The 22,583-nt window shown below is 53.6% G+C and overlaps 1 protein-coding gene across 10 annotated transcripts in view; it reads right to left on the bottom strand.

The window, feature by feature from the left end:
* The window catches only part of MROH2A (maestro heat like repeat family member 2A), a 46,832-nt gene that overhangs the window by 23,431 nt on the left and 818 nt on the right, over positions 1-22,583 (bottom strand). For 6 of the 10 annotated variants that reach the window (XR_013363413.1, XM_077869305.1, XM_077869306.1 and 3 more), the window contains exons 3-21: positions 22,268-22,364; positions 21,844-22,025; positions 17,670-17,801; positions 17,274-17,436; positions 14,557-14,655; positions 13,734-13,885; positions 13,099-13,242; positions 11,964-12,056; positions 11,607-11,685; positions 11,417-11,530; positions 9,003-9,079; positions 7,951-8,070; positions 7,533-7,643; positions 6,619-6,766; positions 6,327-6,533; positions 5,750-5,790; positions 4,902-5,043; positions 4,591-4,643; positions 4,031-4,138 (exon numbers count right to left, since the gene is read on the bottom strand). Coding sequence is in view for 9 of the 10 variants with exons in the window: in XM_077869305.1 (XP_077725431.1) it covers positions 4,031-4,138; positions 4,591-4,643; positions 4,902-5,043; positions 5,750-5,790; positions 6,327-6,533; positions 6,619-6,766; positions 7,533-7,643; positions 7,951-8,070; positions 9,003-9,079; positions 11,417-11,530; positions 11,607-11,685; positions 11,964-12,056; positions 13,099-13,242; positions 13,734-13,885; positions 14,557-14,655; positions 17,274-17,436; positions 17,670-17,801; positions 21,844-22,025; positions 22,268-22,364 (2,262 nt within the window). In the remaining variant the exon portion in view is untranslated. Of the gene's footprint in view, positions 1-4,030; positions 4,139-4,590; positions 4,644-4,901; positions 5,044-5,749; positions 5,791-6,326; positions 6,534-6,618; positions 6,767-7,532; positions 7,644-7,950; positions 8,071-9,002; positions 9,080-11,416; positions 11,531-11,606; positions 11,686-11,963; positions 12,057-13,098; positions 13,243-13,733; positions 13,886-14,556; positions 14,656-17,273; positions 17,437-17,669; positions 17,802-20,014; positions 20,203-21,843; positions 22,026-22,267; positions 22,365-22,583 lie in introns of those variants that run through there. The other 4 variants (XM_077869309.1, XM_077869312.1, XM_077869308.1 and 1 more) reach the window with 3 other exon arrangements.

The following is a 22,583-nucleotide window of genomic DNA, read 5'->3' as shown; positions in this document are numbered from 1 at the left end:
CACCCCCACTCACTCTAAATAAATAAAATCTTAAAAAAAAAAAAAATCGAGCATGATCTGAGGCTCCTTTCTTGAGGCTCGCATACCAGAAGCCTCAACCAGCAGATCACTCTACTGCTTTGTTTCCCCCTAAGGTCTTCATTCTCTTTTGATTTTATATTGTGACTTTGTCACACAGAAATTGTTCATTTTCACAGAGGAAAGTGTCTTTCACTTCCTTTGCCTTTCTTGGCTGTCTTTCATGCATATGAAGGCCTACTCCACATCAAGATTTTAAAAAAATATTCATTGATATATTCTCCTAGTTGTTCCACGGTTTTCTTTCATTTTGTACACTTAAATCTTTGATCTGTTCCGAGAGAGTAAATCCTTCCTTCGTGAACTTTATTGTCGATATGTTCCTAGCTATTCTCTTCCACTCGGTCATTCAGATGAACTTGGACACAATCTAGTCAAATTCCATAAAATTACCCAATTTCCACAAAAGCTCCTTTTGGGAATTTGACGGGGAGTATGTTGTATGGCAGATTAATTTGAGAAACATGGACGGCTTTCCAACGTTGAGACTTCCCAGCCAACAACAAAGATTGTGTCAATGTCATCCCATTTCTCTCAGTGTTCCTGCCCCTCCTTGTCATTTTTTGTTCCTCACACTGGTTCCACACATATCATATAGGCAATAATTTATTCAATTACGTATTTACATTGTGTTGCTACTCGGAATGGGATCTTTTCTCATTATATTGTATTTTTGTTTTATTTGAATGTGGGAAAGATAATGATTTCTGCATATCAATTTTGGGAGAAGACTGGATCCTACACCTGGGACTGTAAGTCTGGAGGCTCCTGGTGGCCACCCTGCTCCTACCTGGAGGGTGCCAGCTGAGCCAAGAAGAGATAGGACAGTCCTGGTGAAGTTCTGTATCCAACTGTGCCTCCTTAAGTTTTCTAAGCCAGTAAAATCCTACTTATTGATATACTTTCCCTAGGCTAGGTGATCTATTGAAATAAGGTTGAATTCCACACATTTGCTTATTGAATATCATATACAACTTCCTTTTTTTAAAAAAGATTTTATTTATTTATTCATGAGAGACACAGAGAGAGAGGCAGAGACACAGGCAGAGGGAGAAGCAGACTCCTCGCAGGGAGCCCAGTGGGGGACTCCATCCCTGGATCCCGTGATCACAACCTGAGCCAAAGGAAGATGCTCAACCACTGAGCCACTAGGCATCTCATTTTGTGTCCTTTTAAAAGAAAGGCGACTGCCACATGTATCGCTTTGTTTGGATGTGTCTGGAGTCTTGGAAGCTTGACTGCCCTATGTTCTCCTTAAAAAGGACGTTGAGAGCTTGTTTGGAAGTTCTAGCAGGGGAGCACAGGTATTTGTATACCCATGACCAAGAAACAGTCCTCCTCTACTGGGGAAGGTCATCCTCCTTGACCAGGCATGCAGCTTCGAGGGAGACGCACATGAAGCAGTGAGGGAGGATGGAGATACCCAGCTAGCCAGCCAGATCAGCCAAATCAACTCTGGCAATCAATGAGGTGACACTTGTCACAGCCAGATTGCCCTCACATCCTGCATACAACATTCTTGTGAATGGTCATTGTCCTTAAATTGACATTGGATAAGATCTTATACCCACAAAGAAGATTATCTGTAAGATAGCCCTGCTTTTTGTTATTTTACATACAGGCTATAAAGGCTATCTATCTCTTTGAGCAAACACAATTTTTGGTTGACACCTGTAAAAACCTTTTCTTAGACATCTCATTGAGATATAATTTACATACCATAAAATTAACCCATTTAAGGTCTACAAATTCAACAGTCTAGTCACAGAGTTGTGCAACCATCAGCACAATTTAAACTTAGAACATTTTTATCACTCCTCCAAACACACAAAGAAATCTCATACCTGTTGGCAGTCACTGCACATTTCCCATAGCCTCTGGCAACCACTGATCTACTTACTGTAGATGCTTAAGAAGATGCCTATTCTGGACATTTCAAGTAAATGGAATGTTATAATAAGTATGTGGTGGTTTGCATTCCTTTGAGTCTGGCTTCTATCATTTAGCATGATGTCCTCAAGGGTCATCCTTTCTGTACTTCATTCCCTTTAATGGTTGAATAATATTCCATTGTATGAATAGACCATATTTTGTGCTTTTTGTTTGTCTTTTCATCCATTGGTGGGCATTTGGGCTACTTCTACTTTTTGGCTATGTGAACACTCCTACTGTGAACATTTATGTACACATTTTTGTGTGGGTTTATGTTTCTGTTTCCCCTAGGCATATACAACTCAGAGTGGAATTCCCAGATCATATGGTAACTCTGTATTTAATACTTCAAGAAACTGGTTTTCCATTCACACCAGCAATAGATGAGTGTTTGAATTTCTCCACATTCTGGCCAATATTTGTTATTATCTGCTTTTTTTATCACAGCCATCCTAGTGGGTATGAGGTAATATGTCCTTGGGGGCTTTGATTTGCATTTTCCCTAATGGTGATAATCTTTAACATTTTTTTCATATGCTTACTCACCATGTGTGTACTTTCTTTGAAGAAATGTCTGTTCATATCGTTTGCCCATTTCTAAACTGACTTGACTTTTTGTTATTGAGTGATAAGAATTCTTTGTATACTCTAGATACAAGTCCCTTATCAAGGACTTAATTTACAAATATTTTCTCGCATCCTAGGAGTTGTCTTTTCACTTTCTTGATGGCATGATTTTCAGCATAAGAATTTTTAGTTTTGATGATGTCTAATTTATCTATTTTCTCTTTCCTCACTTGTGCTTTTGGTGTCATATCCAAGAAGACTTTGCCCAAAAGCAGCTGACAGTAAATGTGAGGTTTATTTCTGCACTCTCGATTCTATTGCATCAATCTGTCTACCCATCCTTATGCCAGTACTACATTGTCTTGTTTACTGTAGTTGTGTGTAAGAAGTCTTGATATTGCAAGACTTTATATTCTTGTATTCCCACATGAATTTTAGGATCAGATTGTCAACCTCTAAAAAAAGACAAAGAGGGGGATCCCTGGGTGGCTCAGCCGTTTAGCGCCTGCCTTTGGCCCAGGGCATGATCCCAGAGTCCTGGGATCAAGTCCCACATTGGGCTCCCTGCATGGAGCCTGCTTCTCTTTCTACCTGTGTCTCTGCCTCTCTCTGTGTGTGTCTCTCATTAAAAAATAAATAAATAAATAAATAAATAAATAAATAAATAAATAAATAAATAACAAATATCTTTAAAAAAAAAAGACAAAGAGGGAAAGGCCGGCTATGGTTTATGACAGGGGTCAAAATGAATCTGTAGAGAGATTTGGGGAGTTGTGCCATCTTGACCATATCATATTCCAATTTGTGAATATGGGATCCTTTCTGTTAATTGAGACCTCTGACTTCTCTCAACAATGTTCCAAGTTTCATAAAGACCTTTTTAGGTCTTAAAGGTCTTTAGGTCATAAAGACACACATGGTCATGAGCCAGTAGCTAGATGGGTCAGGTGTACACAATGACATCCAACAACCTGCCAGTGGGGGTGGGGACAGTTGAAGGTGCTGCTCCAAATCTTAGCTTGCCTACTCTTTCTTTGCCCCCTCCTGGCTTCATCGTCTTCACTGGTGAGCTAGAACTCAACAACCCCTCAGCCCCCTTCTGTAATTCAATGTCATCCTCATCATTTTCACTATTTGCCAAAACCTGTTCAGACATCTGGATCCTTGTCTGTTGCACTCTGCTAGGAGACCAGTTCAGGTGGAGAGTGAAGTGAGAGAATCAGGAAGACTGAAGAAAGGACCACCCCACCCTCCACCCCAGCTTCAACAAGGCAGGTTCTTAGAGAAGAACAAAACAAGACACAAAAACCCACTGGCCTAAATCACCCACTTCTCCTCCCAGGACCCTGTAGACAGCCACAGGTGCAGCTGGTCTCACACAGTCTGAGCCTCCATTCCACCATCCCTGGAGTCCTCTCCCTGTCTGAGTTGCCCTGACACTGTGAACACAAACCTTCTCCAGGGAGGGGCTATTGAAGCTTTCGATCTGGTTGTTCAGCTCTTTGCTCAGACGCAAGCTCCAGTTGGAACCTCGGGTCTTCTTAAGGGAGTTTCTCAGAAACTGAGGAGGCAAAAGACGTCGGTGGGCAATGCCAAAGGCCCCCAGTCCTGTTCTCTCCCAGGCTCCAGGAGTGTTGTGTGACCTTGAGCTGTGACTCACCCTCTCCAACCCCCTTCCCCAATTCCTAAATTGCTCGACCCACTGAACCCTGACCCAGAGCTAACATTCTGTGGACCGGGGAGCAGCTGTGGCTTTTGGGCTGGAGGCAGGAGAGTCCCTGCTGTGCTGCTTTCCTGAACACTTGGTTCCCCAGGATAGAAGGCTCTCTGTTCTCCCCTGCTGACAGATATAGCTGTGGACATGCCTGGTACTCCCCAAGTCTTCTCTGACAGAAGGAGAAGTGTCCTTTAGGGACTCCTAAACTCTCCACATGCCAACCCCACCAAGCATCCTCCCATGCACCCCTCCCCTTTCTCCCTACCCAACCTCAGCAAGCTGGATCATATCTTTACTTGAATTAGCTTGTCCTCCCAGGTCTTCTGATTCCAAGTAAACTCGGTATGTTCTGCAGAAAGAAGGTCCACATATGCTACTTTCTTCTGCTGCTCCCCTCTGGATCAGCCTCCTTAGTCAGGCATTTAAAGCCCTCCATAGTTGGGCTCAGCACACACTGCATGTCCCTCCCCACGCCCCCAAGGACCTAAATAAGCCATACTGGTCCACCTTGAGCTTTGGTTCCTGTTGTTCAAGCCACAGGATTAGGACTCTCAGTATGTGCACAAAGTAGAGAGTTGACTTGGGGTCGGTGACCCGGATGCCTCACCTTCCAAGTACTTGACCAGCAGTGGGATCTCCACCTCCCACATGTCAGCCATGGAGGGCGCAATGCTCTGGCTCAGGGTCCTCAGGAGGTTGAGCATGGCTATCCCACGGCCCTCCCCCTTGTAGGGGGATGACATCAGCACCTGGGGAGCACCAACACTCCAGTGGGGCCCTGTCCCAGGCTGGGCAGTGCCAGGCATTTTGTTCCCAGAAAGGAGAGGAAGGGTAAGATAGTGGGCTTTCTCCCCACCTGAGGCTTCCGTGGAATGTGGATTAATGCCCAGAGTCAACACAAGGAGGAGAAGGGGGGCACCTGGGTGGCTTAGTCAGTCAGACATCTGGCTCTTGATTTGGGCTCAAGTTGTGAGGGGGGGTCTCAGGGTTGTGAGATTGAGCCCCGGATCCAACTCTGTGCTGGGCATGGAGCCTGCTTGGGATTCTCTCCCTCTCCCTCTGTCCCTCCCCCTCCCCACTCTCTCTAAAAAAAGAAAGGAAGAAAGAAAGAAAGAAAGAAAGAAAGAAAGAAAGAAAGAAAGAAAGAAAGAAAGAATAGATGCAAGACCTCCAGGTGAAGGCAGGCCTTTGGAAGTGTCATGGGGATGCTGTAGAGCTGCTCAAAGGCTGAACAGAAGAATCTGGTAACATGTCCTCACCGGGTCCCTGGGCATCTGAACACACTGCCCCTGCCCCATCTACCCAAGAGGAATGGAAGGGACCCAGAACACTCTGTCCAGCCGAGTGTCTAGTTCCCTCCTCCCACTGAGGGCTTTGGGAATTAGGAACTCAAGAAAGAGGTGCCACAGGCCATGGCCTGCTCAGGCCAGGGCAGAGCCTGGGTGAGCCACTCACCAGGAGACGGGCCAACAGTTTCTGGGGTGCAGGAAGGTCCACTGAGGAAGAAGGAAATGGGAACCTGCTCCAGTTGTGTAGCTTGAACCAGGACATGCCCGTCCCTGCTCCCATGCCCCCGTTACTCTGAGAAGGGCTTTGCCCTGGAAGGTACTTCCCCAACACCATCCCATTGCCCCCAGAACAGAGAATAGGTTGGCACAGGGACCAGTGATATGTCCATAAGGAACATTATTTTAAGTGGCTTATCCTGAGAAGAGGGGAGGACCATGCTTTGGGCTAAAGCATAGATGTCGTGGGGGTGGGGGAGCTGGCCCAGGGTCCAGATGAGGTCAAGAAGACCCCTCACCATTGGCTATCCCTTGGTCCTAAAGGGCTCCTAAAATCAGGCCCATCCCCAGTGACGCCCATCCAGCAAAGAAAGCTCCAGGTCGGTGAGAACAGCCCCCTTGGAACAAGCAGCGTCATCCTGCCCCTTAGATCGTGCCAGTCATTTTTTGAATGTCTGCTGTCAAGGGTGCCGAGTTGGGGGCGGGGGTAGGGGGAGGCATGGTAGGGTGGTTTACAGAGCACCCACCGGATGGGACCTGCTGGCTCACAGAGACCCAGACAAGCCACACCTGGAGAACAGCTGAATCTCCACAGGGCGGGGTCCTGGGACAGGGTGCAGGGGGAGGGGACATGAGGAATGAACCTGCCAAAGGAAGTTTGCACAACTTTAGGACCTCCTCAGGTATGATAAGGGCAGGCCTTTGGCCTGGCTGTCTGGATTTCTGGACGCTCCCTGGAAGATGGGGAGGGGAATTATTCCAAGAGAGCGAGCGGCCCCCCTGCCCGATGCCAGCAGCTGGCGCAGGGAGGCTGCCCACCGTGCTTGCTCTTGCTGGCCACACCGGCCGCCGCGTCCTTGGTGTGGAGCTGGCGTTCGGCCAGGTTAGTGAGGCTGATGCAGATGGGGGTCAAGGCCTCCGTGTAATCCGTCTCCATGATGTAGCACAGGAGCCTCACCCAAAACTCCTGGATCGGGCGGGGGTGGGCGGGGGGTGGGGTGGGTAGAGGCAGCATTAGCGGAGGGCAGCCGTAGCCGACCCGTCCAGCTCGCCCCACACCCGCCCCACATTCTGGTACCTGCCCTAAGCAGCAGCTCCACGGATGGTAGCTCCCACCATTCTCAGTATCTCTGTTATTACGAGAAACTGCCCCAGGACGGGGAGCATCTAGCCCAAGGCCTCACTTAAAGGACAAGGATCCCCTCCTTATAAATTTTTCCTACTCTTTGCTAGGTCACCCTGTGTCGCAATGAAAAGTTGGCACATTCGTTTCCCCCTTAAGCCTGTGACGTCCTGGGGCGTATCCTGAGCCTTCCCAGCACATGCCTTCATGTCTTCACATAGTAGGAGCTCCCTGGATGTTTGTGGAATTAATCCATTAATCCATTCGAATCATCTCTTCACACACACACACATACACGCGCACACACACACCTGGGTGGAAGGGACACATTTCTGGCTAGAAGTCAATGGGTATGTATCGAGGCCCGCTGTGTGCCAGCAACTGCCTGAGGCTCTGGGGGACCAGGTTCCCATCGAGGGTACAGCCTCTGGAATTGCATCTTCAAGGGCAAGAGCTCAGGCAGTGGGAGGATCAGGGCCTTCCCGGCATCCCAGATAGCAACAGGACAGGATTCTGGGCATGTGCCATTCGCCCCGAGCTGGTGCAGGACGCACACAGGTGAAGCTGTCACCTGCAGGGCCCTGGCCCAGGGGGTGGGGGACACACTCACATTGGTCATCCCACTGACAGAGGAGGTTATGATCCTCACGGTGTCCATGGTGACTTTATGGACCATCTTCTCCTCCAGATCCCTCTGATAAAAGCTCTCTCGGTGATTTGTCTGGAAGCCAGAACCCAGGGGTCCCTGCTCGTGGGCCGGCAGGGGCTTGCTGTGGTCTCAGGTGTGGTCTCCTCACCCCCATGGGGCTCCATGCCCAGATACTGGGTCTCCAGAGTTTTCTAGATTCCTGCCTGGGCGACTGCACACACCTCTACCTACAGCTTGCCGTGCACGTGGGCACTCGTGTCATGGATGTAGATTCGTGCGGGTTCAAGCACAGGTGCAGCAAGCAGATTCTTTCCTCAACGCTTTGGAAACCCCTTCCAAGGACCTGCAGCACCATGGTCTGCATATCCGGGCCACTCACCAGCTTGTAGGTGGACAGGGTCAGCTGCACGGACACATACTTCAGGCCCCAGCCTTTGATCCTGTCCTGGTAGCCGGATAGAGCCAATTGGCCGATGATGCGGAGAATAGCCATCCTCACCTGAGGGCACAGGGCAGTGGACAAGCCGGAATTGGGGTGGGCTCCCCGGTTGGGGGGCTTGGCATCTAAGACCCAATCTTGTCCCATGAGACAGCGAGGAATCGGGGGTGCTCTGGGTGGGGAGGGGTCGGGGGCTACTGCCCTCTCTGTCCGCCACCCCTTGACTCATCCATCCAAGGAATCAAACTCTGCAGCAGCATGCCCACCCAGGGCCGTTATCTGAGCCCTTCAGAGACACGGAGCACACCTGTCCCTTCCAGATGGGGTGCTCCATCCTCGGGCCGTCCTGTGGGGACAGCCTGACTCTTATCCTGGGCTCCCCAGGCTTGGCCAGCCCAGAACACGCCTATTCTCTCCCCCCTTGACGGCCTCCACATCTTGAGAATGGCTCTGCCTAAATCTCCAGCCCTAGCTCCTCCCCAGCCCCATGCCCTCTCACGTTTGTGCAGACCCTCACCCCCCTGGGCCTTCCCAGGGGACATGCAGCGACCTCCAGGGCCTCCGGCCAGAACTGAAGCTACATTCCAAGGTGGCTGTGGCTACAGTGGACCTGGGCTGTGGTTATTTTTTTTTTTATTTTATCCTCTATTTGGAGGGTGAGGGTGAATTCCTCAGTTGCTGTTTTCAAATGTAGTAAAGATTTTATAAAACCCTCAGGATTCACTCAGCCTCCCCTCTGCCCAGGGCGGTGTCTGAGCCCCTTCACCCGATGACAGTAAGTGTCTCAGGAGCAGGACCGCAGCTCCAGTGGGCCTCTCTCCTCTACCCCTACTCCGTGCCACCCAGGAAGCTAGGTTTCCCATCAAAGGGCCTTGGGCAGGCAGCCCCCACCCACAGAGTAGGAGATGAGCAAAGGCCACCTGCCGGGCCTCTCTCTGGGTCCCCCACAGGTGCCCTGAACACCATCCCCTTCCAGGTCTCTGCCCTGTTACCTTGAAGCGGGTGTCAGAGAGGGTGTTCTTGACCACCCGGATGGCCAAGGAGATGGTCCTGATATTCATTCTGGGCTCTGAAAGAGGAAAACCAGCCTGGAGGGCCACCAGCCTCCGAGCTGGGCCCGGGGGGAAGCGAGAGTCCCAGAGCACCAGGCCTGCCCGCCACCCTCCACCGGGAGCCAGGCGTCAGGTGGCTCATCCACATCACGCCTCCTGGGAGCCTCTGACTCCCACCACAGCTCGGGGACACTTCCCTCAGGAGCCTCACTGGCCACCTCCTTGTCCCCTCAACACCTGTCCCACCCCGCCCGGCCAGGGGACGGTGTTTCTACACCTCACTCCCTTGGCCTCTCTGCTTTGTGATTCCCTTTGGAACCCAGTGGACTCTGCTTGCCAGCAGGGTCCCCACCTCCTACGTCGTTAGTGCCTCCCGGTGGACACGCAGGGCCAGGCACACAGTGGGCACGCACTGGTCACAAGGCACAGCGCTGCAGAGCCGGGGCGCTGGGGCCGGGCTGCCTGGGTTCAAATCCTGTGTCTGCCCCATCCTAGCTACGTGATCTCAGGTGAACTCCTCAGCGCCGCCCCCTAGGCCTCAGTCTCCCTACTTTTGAAATGTGGATGATAATAGCACCTCTGTCACAGAGCTTCTGCGAGCAGTAAAGAGTGCTTTGTAAGTGCTTATGAGTCATAGCACCGCTGACGGGCGATTCGGGGAAGAGGAAGACTAGGAGACATAAGATAGAGCCACGAGAAGGTTCTGGGGAGGCCAAGTATGGATAGAATTACGGTTGGGTGCTCAACCTGACGCTACACTCAAGGCCCCATGTTACTACGGGTCATGGCTGGTGGAAGAAGGAGAGGCGCGCAGGACAGGATGGAGGTAGCAGATAACCAGGCACTGAGGTAGCATGTTACAGTTCCAAGTTTGCACCTGCAAAGTAGAAGCCTTACACCCCACCCCCGTCCCCTATTTTAAAAATAGCATATGCTCCTTGCAGAATTATTATTATTATTTTTTTTTTTTGCAGAATTAAAATAAAAGGTACCCACTCAACAGTCCTGGTGTGTCCCCTAAACTCACGCAGCAATAAGCATGTGGATTTCCCGCAGGTGACCAAGGTGGTGCTGCGTGTCCTGCTGCCCTTCACCCAGAGAGGGCATCTTGTCCACAAAAAGGTACAGACGGACTACACCCTTTATGGTTGAGTAATATCCCACTAAGTGGATAAACTCTCATTCACTTCAGGAATCCCCCCCTATAGAAAACCGGTTAGGCTGTTTGCAGGGTTTTGCTTTTACACAAGACACGCTCACCAACATCCTTGTCCGGTTACCTTTAGGGGAAGGATTCCCTTCAGACAACGGTCACTGGTCAAAAAGTCGGGATGGTTAAGCCCAGGTTTTGGTCCCTATCCAATTGAGCGCCCAGAATGCTTTATCAGTTCACACCCCCTGTCCACAAAGCGCAAGAAGCTAGTTGCTTGTTGTTCCAGCTCTGGGCTTAGCAAAGTAGAACCCGCGGGCTAAATCCGGCCCAAAGCCCATTTTGGTAAACAAAGTCTCATCGGAACACAGCCACCCTCTGCAGTGTGTGACGGCTTTTGCACAGTTGAGTCGTCGTCGCAGAGGCCGTATGGCCTGTAAAGCCAAACATATTTTTACTAGCAGGCCTTTGACAGAAAAATAGCCAGGCCAACCCTAGTCGTGATCATCTCTGGCCACCAGACAACTCAAGATGGTCTCATTGTTGCTTAAATTTGTATTTTATTTTGTTTTTCAGAGAAGGCTTTACTGGCAGCAGAATGTGCTTCATAGACAGTTGCCCAGTTTGTGCAGTGCTCGAGGGCACCCAGTTGAAGGGCTGAACAGGAGTGGCCCGGGCTCCTCTAAATAAATCGTGTACCTGCAGGGCCACAGGCTGCCAGCAAAGGGTGCCTTGCTCCAACTCACACAAAGGTGCCGTCTGAGCTAGTGTCCCAGTTGGGGACAGGTTTCCCCCCTTTTGATTGCAAGGCCAGGTTTAGAGTTTGGGCCTAGGGATTTAGAATCAGGGTGTTTAACTGCAATGAGGGACAGTGGGGCTTTAGCCCTACACCTACACGGTGGGATGCGGCCTTATTTAAAGCCTTTGATTTCACTTTGGGGTCGGGGGTGGGGGGGTTCAGGTTACCAGTTTGGAATTCAGACTCAGAGGGAAGCTGGGATTCAGAGTTTGAGGAGACCACTGAGGGTGGGGAGTGTGGGTCACGGTGCTGGTTAGGCCCAAGGGTAGAAAATAGGAAGCAACCGGGAGCTGTGACTCCATGTCCAACCCGTGGGGTCTATGAAAGAGGAAATGACGAGGGTCCAGACATGGGTGAGACCTGCCTCCCCGGCCTCCTGCGCGGTCCAGTTCCGTCCTTGCTCACCATCTGCGCTCACCACGGCCCTAATCAGGGTCAGGGTCCCCACGCGGATGGCCTCCTTGCTCATCTCTATCTGACTGAAGAAGAATTTCATCAACTCCTTGGGATAGGACCGGGCTGCAGGGAGAAGGCTGCTTTAGTCCCGGGGCTGGGACTCCCCAGGCTCACTCACAGCGGACAGGGGGGTGCTCACCGAGGGCTATGAAGCACTGTACGATCTCCACCAGGTTTTGGCTGCTATATTGCTGCTGGGCAGGAACCTTGGCACACACCTGGGAAGGGGGCGTGCAGGGAGGGTGGTGAGATCACAACCAGAAAGGGGACGCAAGTGCAGGGCCAGCCCAGCCGGGCCGTGCCAGCAGCACGTGGGCATCAACACCTTGCACCCTGCCACACCCACCCTGGGGGTACGGGAGCCCGTGAGCAAGACCGGGACTCCACCACCATCACACCCTGTCCTCCCCAGGTCGGGCACGCCGCCTGCCGCAGCCCACTTCCCACTGATCCACCCTGAGGATGCTGGTGCCCCAGCCAAGCTTGCCGGCCTCACCTGGACGTGCAGTTCTGTGAAAATGGTGTGCAGTTGCATTTCGGGGACTGGGGTGTTGGTGGTGACGGACATTTCCAGGATCTGCCTTAAGACCTACAACAGACAGGCAAATGGTGGGAGATGACCTCCTGCCGATCCAGGTCACTTAACCCTAGACTCTTGCTACTCAGCCAGCAGCGTGGCCCAGCAGCCGGCAGGCCGCATCCGCATCTCCCATCTCCCGCCGGGAGCTAGTTAGAAGCGCAGCCTCTCAGGCCCTGCTCCAGCCCCGCTGAATCTGACCCTGCATTTCAGCCAGCCCCCAGGCAGGGCCTAGCACAGTGAAGCTTGCAAAGGGCTGTGCTCGGCCACCGAGCATGGCATTCAAGGCCCTCTTCCCCTTTCTCTCAGATCCACCTGGAGGTGAAGCCCATTCTTTCGCCAGAGTGACCCAGCAGCGGGCCTCTGGATCTATCACATTAATTCCTGCTCCTTGCTTTTAGAGTTGAGGACCATGCCTCATCTGCAGACAGATGAGTGATCCCCTTACAGTGTCTTCAGCCTGGGTCACACCTCCACTCCGAACGCTGCCAAGACTCCATCTCATGTGGCTTAGGGGCTGTCGTGGGTTAAAGGGTCCCCCCAAAATTCACGTACACCGGGAACCCCTGAATGTGACCTTATTTGAAAACAAGGCTTTCCAGACATAGTTAAGGGTCTCAGATGAGACCATCCTGGATTTAGGGTGGAGCTTATGTCCAACCATCGGTGTCCTTGTAAGAAAAGGAGAGGACACAGAGGCAGACACGGAGAAGAGGCCGCGTGAAGAGGGAGAGGGACCCTGGAATGGTGGGGCCGCCAGCTGCGCAATGCCTGGGGCCACCAGAAGCTGGAAGAGGCAAGAAAGGATCCTTCCCCAGGCCGTCCTTCAGGGCCTTATGGCAGCCGCCCCAGGAAACTAATGCACCACCTCACTGTGGCCTCCAAGACACTTTGGGATCTGTCCCTTCTGCCTGGAACAACAGTTTTCTCAAAAATCCAACAAGTGCCAGGCCCCAGCTTCTACCCAGGTGACACGTCCCTAGCACCCCCCCCCCCCCCCCCCCCCGCCCTGGAAGCAAGCGTCCCGCCGGGCTGAGGCCCAGCGAGCTCTGACCTGCGTGATGAAGAGCGCCTCCAGGCTGCCCCGGTACTCCGCCAGCAGCAGCGGGATGTAGTCATACACCTGGTCCCGCAGGTCATCGTTGGGCAGGAGCAGGTTCAGCATGGGCTTCAGGGATTTGATGACCCCCAGCTTCACCTACCCCAGGAGCCCGGGACCCCGGCAGTCGCGTACCTGCAGGGGCCCCATGCTGGCCCACCAGGGCCGTCACCGCACCCAGAGAGTCAAGGACACGTGACAGAGGGCCCCCCCCCAAGACCCCAATAGCAGGCGACGAGGCCAGACCGTCCCTGCGAGTCCCAGCTCGGTCACTCAGCAGAACCTCTCTGAGGGCCTCAGTGTCCTGGTGTGCAGAGCAGTCCTGCAGCATAGAGTTGATGCGGAAATAGCTCCCTCAGGTCGAATGCACTGTAACGGGGCCCTCACCCAGCACCCCGGGGGCCCGTTCTCAAGCCGGCCTCCTGAGGCTCCAGGTGCCCTGCCGTCCAGCTCCTCTGTCACGCCGCTGTCTCTCCGGCGTCCCAGGAATGACGCAGGGCCCAGGGGTCTCTGAGCCCTCCTAGCCACACAGGCGTGACCTGGGGGGACCACGGGACCCCCCTCCCCCCACCAAGAAAGGGGCTTCTCACCTCGGGGTTCTGGTTCCTCAGCCACACGGTCACGAAGTAGCGATACAGGGGGAACAGCTTCACGGCAAACTGATCTTCGGTCATCACGGGGTACACGCTGTCCTCCAGATGCCTCAGGTAAAACTGCACCGTCTCACAGAAGGTCTCTGTGGCTGCGGGTTTGGGGGGGGATGCAGTGAGCCCCGAGGGGCAGGGGCCGGACAGGCCTCCCCACGCACCTCCTGCAGGGGGAGCGCTGCACACTTGGGGACCCAGCGGGTGACCCACGTGGCCTCAGGCCGAGGCCTAGAAAACCCTTTCTTCCGCCCTTAATCTCTGCCCTTCCGACCCTTATCAGCTGGATATCCGTGCAGGGACCCCGGTGTTACACATACAGGGGCGTCCGGGCCCCATCCTTGAGGTTCAGGTGCAGGGGTCAAGAGTGGAGCCTGGGCTGTGGCCCTAGTCACACCCCGAGGGTCATACTGCGGAGGCCGGTGAACGCATTTTGCCTCATTGTTCTCAGGTATCAGAGATTCGGAGCCCCCCAAAAACGCTCAAGAAATCAAAACCCAGGCCCAGGAGATCAGATGTAAACGGCACCAAAGACCTGCCCAGGTCAGGCCACGTCAGAGCCGCTTTCCCTGGGCCCCTCTCCTGTGGATCCGAGTCACCGTGACAACTCCCTCCCGCCAGGCCACGTCCTCCTGGACGCACGCTCCACAGCTCAGCCCCCCGAGAGCCAAACCCAGAGGCAGGTGGGGGGGGGCAATGTCCGGGCAGACGAACAAGCCCCTCCCGGGCGAGGCCCCTGCACCTGGCCGCCCAGCCCGGCGGCACGTACCGCTGCAGATCACCTGGCGCATCTTGGCTTCGTTGGCGAGTCGCAGCATCGTGAATATGGTGGCCAGCGTGATGCCCATGTAGGGCATGAACTCGAACACTGGGCGGGCGAGAGGCGCGGTGGGCTCGGGGCGGGGCAGGGAGGACGAGCCCCTGGCCTGCGCCTCCAGCCCGCGGGCCGCGTGGGAGTCAGGGCGGCCTGAAAGGACGGAGCTAGAAACAAGTGACGGGGGAGGAGCCGGGGCCCAGGACACAGAAGGAGACGGAGGACAGGTGGGGCGCCTGGCTGGCTCGGTGGCTGAGCGCCTGCCCTGGGCTCGGTGTGGACCCCGGGGTCCCGGGATCGAGTCCCGCATCGGGCCCCCCGCGGGCCTCCCTCTGCCTGGGTCGCTGCCTCTCTCTGGGTCTCTCATGAATAAGTCTATAAAACCTTTTTTTCTAATTTTAAAAAAAGGAGGAGGACGACGAAGAGCCGCAGGGAAGTGCGGGAAGTTGTGGGGGGAGAGACTCAGTGGGGCTCATGGGTAGATGCCCGGCTCCGAGGTGTCCCAGGAATGTCCTTGGATGAAACAGGGAGACAGCCCGGGTTGGGTGGGGGGGACCAGAGGCAGGCAACAGGCAGGCAGAGAAAGGAAGGCAACCCAGAGGTGGGGAGGGGGACAGAGGACGGGTTCTTGGGACACAGAGCCACCCTCCCCACCCAGGACCGACCCCCTCCATCGGGCCCTCCAGCTGCCACCTCAGCACAGCTGCCACCTCAGCAGGCTAGTCCTCCCGCCCCCAAGGCCTCTCTGCCGTCTGTCTGCTTCCACCGGCCCCATGTGACCAGAACCCGTGCACGAGGGGACACACTGGCCCCTGGGCCCTTCCTGAGTTCCTGTCCTTGCAGCCTCCACGCACACCACCTTACTGTCCCCAGATGCCTGCCAGCTGTCTTCCTGCACTGGGCTGCTCCACCCGTGTGGCCTCCTCTCACCTTGCCTCACGTCTCCCCTCCCCTCCCTTCTTCTCTCCTCTTTCCCTTCCCTCCCCTCTCCTCCCCTGTTCTCTCTTCTCTCCTCCCCTCCCATCTCCCCTCCTCCCTTCTCCCCCTCTCTTCTCCTCTCCTCGCCTCTCCTCCCCCCTCCTCTCCCCCCTCTTCTCTCTTCTCTCCTCTCCCCTCTCCCCTCCCCTCTCTCTGTCCTCTGCCCTCCCCTCCCATCTCCCCTCCCCTCTCCTCTCCTTTCCTCTCCCTGTACCCATTCTGCAGGTGTGGGTGTACTGAGGACCCTGCGAGGAAGGCCCCACCCCTGCCCTCGAGCTCTGCAACCACACATCAGCTGGCCGCTTGCCCTCCCCCCTCCGACGTCCCGCATGCATGTGGACTCAGTGCACCTGCCGCTGGCCCGCTGCTCAGACCTGAAGCCGGCATCATCCTCGGCTCCTCCTATTTACTCCTTCACCCCCAGCACACAATTCATCAACAAGTCCCATCCACTGGAGCCTCATCTGTGTCTCCCATGTGTCCCCCGCTCACGGAATGTGCCTCAGCGTGAGCCACCAGCACCTCTCACTACACGCCTCTTAGCCCTTCTCTGTCCACACAACAGCTAGGATGGTTTTCCTGGAACATACGTTCCACAAGGCAGCTGCAGCTTTGCATCCTTCAACGGCTTTCTTGTGCCCTCGAGTGAAGTCCATTCTCCACCATGCCTTCCCCAGGCCCTGCTAGCCTCTCCAACCCCCTTTACACCATCTCCCCCTCATCCTGACTACAGCCACGGTAACCCCTCAGTTCTTCCGAGAAACCAAGCCTTTTGCTGCCTCAGGCCCTTTGCACGTGATGCACATCTGGTTCTTCACACAGTTACCATCATTTCTCATCCCTTCGGGCCACAGCTGAAATGTCACTACCTCACTGAGGGCCCCACAAACCTGAGGTCCCCTCCCTCTTGACCTCAAATAGCCACCAGGCTGTTCTCTTCCTACCCCTCATCACATATGATGACTTGTTGACTTGTTTACGGTCCTTTATAGGACAGAACCCAGCACCTCGTATTCACTGCATGGCCCAGCACCTACCACAGCCCTGCGCAGAGCCGGAGCCCAACACCTACTGGTAGAATGAGGAGGGGGCCTGAGAGTGAGAAAAGTTTGGAGAAAAAATGAGAGGAATGAAGAGATAGAGATGAGAGGCAGGGACACGGAGAACCTTAGCAGAGGGAGACACATGGAAACAGAAAGTAGGAATGCCAGAGAAAGATAAGAAAACAGGGAGGGATGGGTGGGATAGGAGGCAGGGAGTGAGGCGCGCACTTGTCGTGATGCACAGCGGGTGATGTATGGAATTGCTAAGTGACTACACTGCACACCCAAAACTAGTATAACACTAGTTATAACACTGCATGGCAACTAACTGGAATTAAAATAAGAATGTAAGGGGGGCAACTGGGTGGCTCCATGTTTGAGCATCTGCCTTCAGCTCAGGTCATGATCCTGGGGTCCTGGGACCGAGTCCCTGTGGGGAGCCTGCTTCCCCTCTGCCTATGTCTCTACTTCTCTGTCTCTAATGAATAAATAAATAAAATCTTTTAAAAAAATAAAATGTAATAAAAATTTTAAAAGTAGAAAAGAAAGGGACGGGGGTGGTCAGAGAAGAGAGAGGCAGAGACCAGGAGGGGGCGCCAGGCTGGCCTGCAGGACCAGATGCCAGGCTGGGGACCCGCGTGGGGAACCTACCATTGCCATTGGCCAGCTTCGCCAAGGTGATGATGACAAACTCATCCGTGAGGTTGAGGGGCTTGAGGTGGTGCTGCAGCTCGTACATCACCAAGCTGAAGTGGTTTCGGGACAGAGCCGCCAGCGTGTCACTGGCCACCTCAGCCTTCACATAGCCCTCTGCCTGCAGGGGACGGGAGAGGGATGTGGGGCCCCACCATCCGCTGGACCCTCATGCAAACCCTCCTGCCCCACATCTGCTCCAGCCCATGTGTTTCTTGGGCTCAGCCTCTTCTTATCCCCCCAACCCCTTCCACCGAGGTCACCGGACAAGAGCCTTGTGCACACCACGCCATGCCTACCAATGGCCCAGCCCCTGGGTTGGTTGGAAGGGGATGGGGGACGGGGCTCTCCTACCTCCAGGGTCTCCCTCATCTCTTTGGAGGCGATGGCGACCAACCTCTGGACTCCCTGCTCCTCCAGTTCCCCCTCCTGCTGGATGATCTCCTGGAGGATGTTGTAAATGTTGACTTTGCGCTGGGTAGAAATCTGGGAAACAAGTAGTGCAAGAGGGAAGATCCTGGGCTGGGCCGTGGCACCAGGGACAGACCCAGCCCCCACCCGCCCAGTACAGTCTGCCATCATCTCCCTCCTGCAATGCACCTGTGATTTATAAGATGCATGTATTGGATCTCTGTCCCACTTCTGGCACAGAGCTCCTAAAACTCTTGGAGTTTCCTAAGTGAGGAGAGCGATTTAAAGTGTCCTCTGTTATGTTAACGAGGTGACCTAGCTAGCACCTAAAGATGGGAGCTGGTTGCCTGGAGAACCAACCCTTCAATGGGAGGGTTGGACCTTTCAGTCTTCGGAGGGAAGGGGAGCTAGAATCTGAATGGAGGAACCGTAGCCAATGGCTTCATCAACCGCGCCTCTGTAGGAGGCCTCTGTAGGACGGGGCTCAGGGAGCTTCTGGGCTGGTGACCACGTGGAGATTCTGGGCGAGATTCCCAAGAAAGCACATACACTCCACACCCTCTCCCCAGCCTCTTCCTCTCTGCATCTCCTCCGTCTGGGTCTTCCCGAGTTATATCCTTTTATTTTTTTTTTTCAATTTTTTTTATTTATTTATGATAGTCACAGAGAGAGAGAGAGAGAGAGAGAGAGAGGCAGAGACATAGGCAGAGGGAGAAGCAGGCTCCATGCACCGGGAGCCCGATGTGGGATTCGATCCCGGGTCTCCAGGATCGCGCCCTGGGCCAAAGGCAGGCGCCAAACCGCTGCGCCACCCAGGGATCCCGTTATATCCTTTTATAACAAACTAGTACTCTAGTAAGGAGCCTATTCCCCTGAGTTCCGTGAGCCACTCTAGCGAATTAATTGAACCCCAGGAGTGGGTTCTGTAGCCAATTGATCAGAGGCACAGGTGACAAGCACGGGGGTAGGGCGCGGAGACAGTCTTGTGGGACTCAGCCCTTAACTTGTGGGATCTCATGCTGTCTCCAGGTGGAGACGTCGGAATTGAGTGGAACTGTAGGACACCCAGCTGGCGTTTGAGAATTGCTTGGTGGTGTGGGGAAAGCCTCCCCGCCCAACGCTGGGCCTGGTTGCAGGATGATTAATCTCCCATCCGGCAGCTGTGCCCACCATCCTCAAACTGCCCAAGAGTCAGGCCCTACTCTTCCACCTCCAACACCTTTCCCTGCCCTTCCCCATTCAACTCATCCAACTGGCCCTGTCGGTGTGGCCTGCAAGTCTGTCCTCTCTTCTCTGTGTCCAGGCTGGCATATTCAGCAAGGCAAGTGTCAAACGGTCAGCACGCAAGCTCCTCCAGGAACTTGGCATTGCCCCACTTGAAAGTCCAAGAAATCAGTCTGCCCTGGTGACGGAGCACCCGAGGCCAGCAGGTGTGCCTCTTACTGTACTTTGGTTCCTATATCACCTTATCACCATTTCTAAATGGCCTGGTTTAGGATAGAATTGGACGGATAAATGGTACAACCCAGACCACGCCTGGAAAGGCCACATTCGAGAATCAGATTTGATCAGGTCTGAGGAGCCGCTCTTGAAGAATGAGTGTGCGCCATGGCCTGCAAAGCCCTGGGCAAAGGCCTCCTCCCTCAGGTAGTAGGGTGGTCACTCCCCAGTGGCTCAGAGACCTTGGAAAATTTGGGCACCTCAAGAAGAAAAGAATTCACCCAAATTTCTATGTTTTCCTAGTGAAATCTGTTCCAGAAAGTTTTGGCTTTGCTTGCCTGGTCTTAGCATAGCCTATAACTAAAGTTTCTAAACTCTAATTGAAGGTTCCTCATGAAAATCCCAGGAAGAAAGAAAATTGTGGGACCTTGGCTATCCAATACCGCCTGGCCTGGACCAACGTCCCTCAATCTTATTTTTTACTGGTCCGTAAAGAGCCTTCTTATTTTTTTTAAGTTTTTATTTGCTTATTTGAGAGAGAGAGAGAAAGGGCATAGGGAGGGGGGAGAGACAGAGGAAGAGGGAGAAGCAGGCTCCCTGCCAAGTAGGGAGCCTGACCAGGGCTTGATCCCAGGACCGCAGGCACGTGACCTGAGCCGAAGGCAGACACTTAACCAACTGAGCCACCCAGGCACCCCCCAAAAGAGCTTTCTTACACATTTTTCCTAATCCCCCCCCAACCATGAAACCTTAATACCATCTATTTATGTGCTATAGGCATCTCTGAGCTTTATACATAAAAAAGTAAGGTTTTTTCAGCCCCCACCCCGAGAACCCAATTTACCCACCTCAGGATGGTATCACCCCCATTGACAATACGTGCTCTAGATTTTCCAAGAGAACTCAAGGAGGCAGTTCCAAGAGAGCTGCAATTAGTGCTCTTGCAGCACCTGCATAAACAGCCAGGTAAATTATAAGACCAGCTTTGTTTGTGATCAAGAGGAATCTCTGGAGAGTATTTATGGTCACAAGACAAAAACTGTCCAAGACTTGGACACTAGTATAGAACAGGCACCAGAGGAGGTGTGGGTGCCGTCTGCAGCCGCTCACGGGTTTATCAGACCTCAAGGAAAGCGTGTCCTTGACCTCCTGATGGTGATGGTCTAGGCTAGGTTACGGCTCCATGGGCATAGAAGCTCATTTGTAGGAAACTGATAACAACGCAGACAATGTTTCCCCCATAGCGACAAAAATTATTCCTCTGCGTGGCAATGTAAATGAGTTTTGCCTGGTAAAGAATATAAATCTCTAGAAGTAAAATTTTTCATCTTAACAGTTGCTAACATTTTGCTGGTTCCCTCACTGTTTGATGAATAACTGAAATCTTTGAAACACGTCAATTTTTAAAACATGCCTGCTTGCTTATTGTCTATTTATTGCCACTTATCACTCCTGATGGCCCGGGGATTAATCATGTTCTTAAATTTGTTTATATTTCCTGACATCTTGGGGCCTCACTGACCCGGGGGAGACGGCCCCTCCAAGGGCGACGCAATTATTGCTACAGAGAGCAAATAACTCAGCTTGGAGCTATGCTTTTCAAATGCCAGGCAACCAATCCAGGGCCTGCACCCCAACCACCTTTTGTATCAGGCTCTAACTCGGGGACCAGGTGCCAGACAATGGGGATCCCCATACCTAGAGCCATTATTATTCAGTTATTCAAATTGCCCCATCCTCCCCGACAGAGACCACAATACAGACTCTTTTCCACATTTTCTCCTCGCTCCCTCTGCCTCCTGGCCAACCCCGGTGCTTGCTCCCATGGCCCGGCACCATATGGCCTGCCCTCATCTCCTGAGTGTTGGCATCGGCGTAATAATAAAACCTACATTTTAGAAGTCTGTTATAGAAACCCTCTGCCCATGCTCCCGGACTCTGGCACACCTTCTCAGCTGCAACACATCTTTCTATAAAATGAGGCTTTCCATAAAGAACCTCTACAAAGAACTCATGTGCTTCCCACCCCCAAAGGCTACAGGAGAGTCTAAAATCCAGCAGTTCTCAAAGTGTGGTCTCCAGACCAGCAGCCTCAGCGTCATGGGGGAAGGCGTTAGAAATGCTGGTTCTCGGGCCATGCCCACGGACCTTACTGAATCAGTAAATCTCAGGCTGGGGCTCAATAATCTAGGTTTTTAACAAGCTCTCCAGGGGCTTCCGGCACTCTGGATCCACTCTGTCCTGTGTTAGAGGCCTACCACGATTGCCCATCACACATCCCATCAGTTCCCCCAACATCCCCCATCCCAGCCCCGACTCCAGCTACACGGTCTCCCCACTGGCCAGGCGTCCCTGCATCCACGTCTGGTGTGTCTTCGCTGCCCTGCGTCCACCTGCTTCAATCCTGCTCAACATCTTTGTAACCAAGTTCATGTGCCCTAGGACAACGGTTCCCAAACCCACTGTGTCCGAATAAGGCAGCTTTTGAAAGTTATGAAAGCCCCAGGCCCCCGTTGGTCGTCAGAGTTAAGGACCTCACTGTCTTCTTGCCCACCCCTGGGCCCCAGCACCTGGCCCCGGGCCCGCCACAGTCAGTAATGTGTGCTGAGCGGCGGCTGGACCCCCAAGCAGCCACAGGCTGAGCTCAGAGGGGCAGCCGAGGGTGAGCAGGCCCTACCTTGGGCACCTGCAGGCAGCGGATGAGGGCGTTCATCACCACGGACGGCTCGCTGGTGGCCTTCTCTGTGATTATCACCGAGGCCAGCGTCTTCCGCATGTCAGGACCTGCCCCGGCAGCATCCGTCTTTGCTGCCCCACTGTCCATGATGTTGAGGAGGTTTGTGACTTGTTGGAATGTACCTGAGACAAGGTGGCACAGGTGTGGTGCTGAGGGGGCCACCACGGGAGGTGCTCCCGTGGCCAGGCCTTCCCAACACGGCACAGCGGCAGCTCCCCCTGCACCATGATTGAGCCGGGCCTCCCTGACCACCGTGTGGAAGGAGACACTGAGACCGAGGCTGGGACCCGCCCCAAGGAGTTGGTGGTCAGGACGGAGAGGCAGGGGCAGGAATGCAGTGCAGGGGTGGGGCCAGCTTTCTTACCCCCATCGTCTGGCTCCAGAGGTTCCAGGTCCTCCGTTTCCTCCAACGGGTCCTCATTTGAGTCTGCGGCTGCTTCTGTCATCTCTTCCTCAAGCTCCTCTAAGATAAACAAGACTTATGAGTTAGTGTCAACACATCCTAAGATGACCCCCAGTGAGTCATGGCCTGTATAATCCTCTCCCCTTGAGTGTGGGCAGAACTGCGACTTGGTTAGACCCGCGTTCTAGCCATTAGACCATGTTGTAGATGATGGGAAGCCACTTGCATGATCACACAGTCTCTGTCTTAGCAGACTGGAAGGGGATTCTCATACTAG

Source organism: Canis aureus, chromosome 24 (assembly GCF_053574225.1).
Source record: "Canis aureus isolate CA01 chromosome 24, VMU_Caureus_v.1.0, whole genome shotgun sequence".
NCBI classification, from domain to species: domain Eukaryota; kingdom Metazoa; phylum Chordata; class Mammalia; order Carnivora; family Canidae; genus Canis; species Canis aureus.
Note: the sequence above shows the minus strand (reverse complement) of the source record. Positions and strands in the feature narration are given on the sequence as shown.